Source organism: Bison bison, unplaced genomic scaffold (genome assembly GCF_000754665.1).
Source record: "Bison bison bison isolate TAMUID 2011002044 unplaced genomic scaffold, Bison_UMD1.0 scf7180017864456, whole genome shotgun sequence".
Classification (NCBI taxonomy): Eukaryota; Metazoa; Chordata; class Mammalia; order Artiodactyla; family Bovidae; genus Bison; species Bison bison.
The window spans coordinates 26,990,191-26,996,209 of record NW_011495018.1 but is presented as its reverse complement, the minus strand read 5'-3'; the positions used below and the strand labels follow the sequence as shown (position 1 = coordinate 26,996,209).

Below are 6,019 nucleotides of genomic sequence, written 5' to 3'. Positions count from 1 at the left end.
AGATGAGAAAAATGAGGTCTCAGAGCTGGGTTTGGAGGCAGCAGGCCTGGGTTCGGATTTGGGCTCTTCACTCTGGCTGGGTGACCTTGGTGAGTAGCTTCACTTCTGAGGACCTGTGTCATTGGGAGTGTCATGAAGACACTGCCTGTTAAGCCACACACACACAGAGGTTGGTTATTGTCATAAGTATTGAGCCAACACTCAACCTCTCCTCCCGGTTTCTCCTTGGCAGCCCAGCTCAGTGCAGCCTAGGTACCCAGGGCTCTGCCAGGATGGTCCTGGGGCAGGGTATGGGTGGGGGCAGTGGGGAGGTCACTCCGGAGACTACACTGGGCATCCCCGCCTTGGACTCCACTGAGAGGCAGGAATGTGGTCTGGAGCTGACCGAGGGTCACCCAGAGGGCTGGCCAGGCTTGTTTCTGGCAGCTCATAAATGCCCAGGAGGAATGGGCTGGGGTGGGGCGGGCAGAGTTTCCATTGTGTCAGCACCAGCTTGGCCTGAGGAGGTGCTCCCACTATGACTCCCTAGAAGCTTGTAAACCTGTCACGAAGGGGAGCCTGCCTGGGAGCAGATGGCGAGACTGGGGCTCCACCCAGGACCACTGGTCACTAGGGGAGCAGTTGTGCAGCTCATAGGCCTCCTGGCATCTTCACACCTTTTGCTGTGGCTGCTCCCCTGACTGGACCTGACCAACACTTCCTCCACACAGCCTTTCAGCACTATGCCTGCCATCTTGGGCTCATGGGGAAAGTGATCTCTAGTGTCAGCCACTGAGTAGGGTAAAGGACCCCAAACATGACATTGGGAGATTGGGGTTCACGTCCCAGCTCTGCCACTTTATTGCTGTGTGACTTCAAACAAGTTGATTAACCAGTCTGATTGGCAGCTCATCCATGGAATGGGGGTTTTAAGGGGTCATACTGTATGTCGAAATGCACTGGGGAGAAGCCCTGCCCTCAGCTGTCCCTCTGGCCCTTGGCGTCAAAGCTGTGAAAGTGAAAGTGTGAGTTGCTCAGCCGCGTCTTAACTCTTTGGGACCCTTTGGACTGTAGCCTGCCAGGCTCCTCTGTCTGTGGAATCCTCCAGGCAAGAATGCTGGAGTGGGTTGCCATTTCCTTCTCCAGGGGATCCCTTTGTTCCTGCTTGTTGTATCATAGTGCTGTTCCTTTTTATTGCAGAGTTGTATTGATTGTGTGGGTGTACCATGTTTGATTTATCCATTCACCAGTTGGAGGGCATTTAAGCTATTACCAGCATGGGGTTATTATGAATAAAGCTGCGGTACATTTGTGTACAGGTCACTGTGCAGATGTTTCATTTCTCTTGGGTAAGTGCCTGTGAATGCGATTGCTGGGTTATATGATCGGCGTTTAACTCATAAGGAACTGCCAAGCCATCTTCCACACTGGCTGTTCCACTTTGCATCCTAGCAGTGATGGATGAGGGCCACGTATGGAAACGGTTTGCGTCTCTGTGTTCTGGTGGCGTGCACACATGTACTGCAGAAGAGGCAAGATAATAGAAGGCCAGGTATCCCCCTGTGTGCCACATGAGATCATTTTAGGTTTGACCCAGGTGAATATTTTTTCAGGTTTCATCAGTCGTGACCATATTTTAAAGTGCATTAAAAAAAATGTATTCAAACCCTTGCTTTCTTGGCTGTAAATGCCGAGTAGTAAGACCTGGGCCCTGCAGTCAGATTGTCTGAGTTTGGCTCCAAGAACCCCATCCTGCTGGCTTTATGACTTTGGGCAAACCGCTCAATCCCTCAGAGGCTGATTCCTCATCAGGAAAATGGGCTTGTACTGTCTCTCCTACCTCATCATTTTGCTGTGAGGGTGAAACCAGTTAAGTATGTGTGAAACTCGCAGTTCAGAGCCTAGCACGTGTTAGCATGTGATGAATGACTGCTATTATTATTAGATGGATGGCCCATGTGCAGAAGACATGTGTACTGTCTCGCACATCCATGTGTACATGAGTAGTCATGTATAAATGTGTGCGTGGGGAGAGAGAAAAGTCTCTCTCCTTCCTAAGTCTCCTAGGGTCTGGGTTACCCTCATATGCTCACAGATGTGTGTGTGCTTTTTTGAGGTCACATGTCTGGATGCACACTGTGCCCCCAGGGACCAGGGTCTCCCCATTCTCCATCTGCTCAGCTGTCAGCTAGGGAGGCTGGCCCTGGGCTGCCCTCGCCCACCCACTGCCCTCCCTGTGGATGGGAGGCCCTGGGAATGGCCCTTTCAAGGGCCTGGGTGTTCAGTCCCTGGGAGTCCTCATTGTCTTTTCTCTGAACCAATGTTTCCTAGATCTTTACCCAGGGCCCCAGGATCCCAACTAGGATACGTGGGGAGTGTCTTGAAGGAAGTTGAGGCCCTGCCGTTGGTCCATGGATTCTGAGTGGAGGCTGTAGCGGGGACCTCATAGAAGAGATTCTCAGCAGCTGCTGGGCTGGGCATCTTTAAAAACTGCTCTGTTGAAACTTAGTTGATACACACTAGACCAGGGGGGATTAAAGTATATGACTGGGTACGTTTTGACACATGCACACACCCCTGGAACCGTTTCCACAACAAGAGGGTGAACACACCTGTCGCTGTCACCCCAAGTATCCCCTTGCATTCCTTGGTGTTTCCCCCTCCTCCCACCTTCCGCATGCACCCGCCAATCTGCTTGTTATCACTCTAGCTTAGTTTGTGTTTTGAAGACTTAGTACCCTGTGGGGGAGGGTGGGAGGAGTGGAGGAAGAGTTTTGAAAGGAGTGGAGGCCCTGCCATTGCTCCATGGTCTATATCCAAATTTGAAAAAAAAACCGGCTTCACTCAGTGTGATGATTTTGTAATTCATCCATGTTGAGGCTCCTATCAGTAGTTCATTCTTTTTTCACTGCTGAGTAGTATTCTGTTTATAGATGGACTACATTTGTTACCATTCACCCAGCAGGTATTTCTTTTTTTTATGTTTTCATTTCTGCCTATGTATACAGCCCTGAACGGTGTGTGATGTTACTTTTCACCAGCAGTTTTTTTGAAAGCAAGAGTCAAGCTGTGTCTGAGGCTGGACTGAGCCCAGGGGGTACCTCTTCTAGATGGGGCAACTGTATTAAGTGCCACCCTTTGCTCTCACCTCAACTGTCCCTTTCTGTGGAATGACCTACCTTGCTCTACCCTCTTCAAGGGTCACTCAGCTTTTCTGGGGGCCTTCTCAGACGGGCAGGGTCTCCTCTGAGTAATTCCAGCTTTCACCACTTGGTGGCTTTCTAAGCCCTTGAGCACCATTCTGGATTCCTTAGAGCAAGGTGAGCCCCGCCTTGTAAGGTGCCCACCTCGTGGGCCTGGCATGCAGGAAGCTACACCATAGAAGCTAGGAGGCTGATGTTCAGGGTATCTGGCTGGTTCTGGACGGTGGATCCTGGTGTTTGGGGCCCTCTGGGAAGGAGAAAGGGGGAAGCAAAGATGCAAAGTGATGCAAACCAGAGCAAACACTGGACCAAAGTCTGGGCCTTTCCGCCTCCTGGGACTCTTCCCTCCTTCTCCTCCACCTCATTCCATCCCCTTCCTGGAAACCCCTCCTTTCCCTTTAGGGAGGGGAAGGCCTCTTGGATAACCAAACTTTATTATTAAATTCCTGCCTTAGAGGGACCAATTTTGAAACATCCTGGAAGGCCTTGGTCACATTATGTCACCCCCATCTTCCGCATCCCCTGTGCCTCTTCTCAAGACGACAGGCAGGAGCTGTCCTTCCTGATGGATGAGACACAGGTCTTGGGGAAGAAATGACCCTCCTGCCCGAGCCCCCAGCTGCCAGGACTTGTGCATTAGTGCTGCCAGGGCTGCTGACACGTGTCTCAGAGCCACAGAGTGGAGGCCACTTATTGTGTCGAAGGAGCTTCCCCAATGGCTCAGCAGGTAAAGAATCCACCTGTGATGCAGGAGACGCGGGAGACCTAGGTTCAGTCCCTGGATCAGGAAGATCCCCTGGAGGAGGAAATGGTAACCCACTCCAGTATTCTTGCCTGTAGAATGCTATGGACAGAGGAGCCTGGAGGGCTGCAGTCCATGGGGTCACACAGTCAGACACAACCTAACACATGGCATTGTGCCAGAGAGGAAAGTGACTTCCCCAGGGTCACGTGCCAGTTAGTGACAGACACGAGCTACCTGGCACCACATCCCGTGTTCTTTCCTCTCTTTGCCCTGTCTCCTGGGTGCCAACCTCACATGTTTGTATGGTACCTTCCGAACCCAGCTCTGTTAATGGAAGGAAGCACAGGCTGGGGTGCTTGAGGCAGCTCCGAGTTCCTTGGAAGCCTGGGTGAAGAGGCCTGCCTGTGTCCACGGTGTTGTGGGCGTGGGTGGTGTAAAGCAGGAAGGCAGCCTGGGTGGGGGGAGGTGGCCCTGAAGGAGGGAAGAGATGGGCATGGTCCTGCAGAGGCTGCCCCACCCACCCACCTTCCTGGTCTCCAATGGCAGCCCCATGGTCACGTGTTGACTGCAGCCCAGCTTTGTCGGTTCAGCTCCAGTGCCTTCTCCTCCTCCTCCTCTCCTCCAAGAAGCCTTCCTGGGAAGTGACTTATCTGTACATCCTTTTGTGCTTCTCACTGTCTGCCATTTGTATTGCAATTTCTGTCCGTGTCTTAACTCCCTCCTTGGACTGTTGGCATCTTGAGGACAGAATCCATGTATGTTTCATGCCTTATCTTCAGTGCCTAGGACAGGGCTTGGCATTCAGCAGATACATAATGAATATTTGTTGAATAAAATAAATGGCGTTGGGAGTGAATGACAGTGAATGGTGGTAGATGTTGGTTGCAAATGATTGCTTACCATATGGTGGAGGTTGAAAGTAAATGGTCATAAATTCCAATGAGGAGCAGTAGATGTTAACTTGTGGTTGTGGGTGACACATGAGGGTAGATGATGGTGGTGGGAAGTGATGGGTGAAGGGTAGAGGTAGCTGGTGGTGGTGGAGGTGATGGGTAAAGGGTGGAGGTAGCTGGTGGTGGTGAGAGGTGATGGGTGAAGGGTGGGAGTAAATGGTGGGAGGTGATGGGTAGGTGGGGGTAGCTGGTGGTGGTGAGAGGTGACAGGTGAAGGGTGGGAGTATATGATGGTGGGAGATGATGGTGGGAGGTGGGTGGAGGGTTGGAGTAGATGGTGGTGGTGAGAGGTGACAGGTGAAGGGTGGGCACAGATGGTGGTGGATAACAAACAGTGGTAGGTGGTGGAGTGGGAAATGCAGTGGATGGTATCAGAAGGATAGTGGTAAGAGGTGGCGGTGGTGGTGAGGGGCGGTGGTGGTGGAAGTCCTGGGCAGTGGTGATTTCTCTTATACCCCGGCCCTCTGCCCTTCCCTAGGGGACCTTGGTCCAGCTCTTGGACTGTCAGATTCTCTAACGCTGTGGCTCGTTCCTTTGCAGACTCCACTGGGGGCCCCTGCCCTGTCACCTCTCACCGATGCCACCACAAGCAGAAGCACTGCCCGCCGGTGCTGCCCGGCGGGGGGCTCCCGGCCACGCCGCTGCTCTTCCACCCCCACACCAAGGGCTCCCAGATCCTCATGGACCTCAGCCATAAGGCCGTCAAGAGGCAGGCCAGCTTCTGCAACGCCATCACCTTCAGTAACCGCCCGGTCCTCATCTATGAGCAAGTCAGGCTGAAGGTGGGGCGTCTCTCCCTGCTCCTGTGGCTGCACTGCCTGGGGCCTCTGGACTTCCCCACTTCTGCTTATGGCCGTCACCCTCCTTGCCCCTTCTCTTTCCTCTCTGCTGCCACTTCAGCTCTTCCTAATCTCTCCTCTCTCTCCTTACCCTTTTCTTAACCTTCCCTGTGTGACAAGGAAATAGAAAGGGGAGTGGCCATGGGGAGGTGATGGGAGAAGGATAAGGGTAGTTGGTGGGGGGGAGGTGAGGGCTCCTGGGGGAAGGAGAGGAGCCCCAGTTGTGGGTGAGCTGGGCAGGGTTACGTCCCATGGGAGTCTGCCTGGGGGTGGTCTGCAGAGAAGGGTGCCGTCCCTTCC

The 6,019-nt window shown here is 53.0% G+C and overlaps 1 protein-coding gene across 2 annotated transcripts in view; it reads left to right on the top strand.

Moving 5' to 3' along the window:
• Positions 1-6,019, top strand: part of NEURL1 (neuralized E3 ubiquitin protein ligase 1) — a 73,813-nt gene that overhangs the window by 51,169 nt on the left and 16,625 nt on the right. For both annotated transcript variants that reach the window (XM_010859411.1, XM_010859412.1), the window contains exon 2: positions 5,421-5,662. In XM_010859411.1, the coding sequence (XP_010857713.1) occupies positions 5,421-5,662 (242 nt within the window). The remainder of the gene's footprint in view (positions 1-5,420; positions 5,663-6,019) is intronic.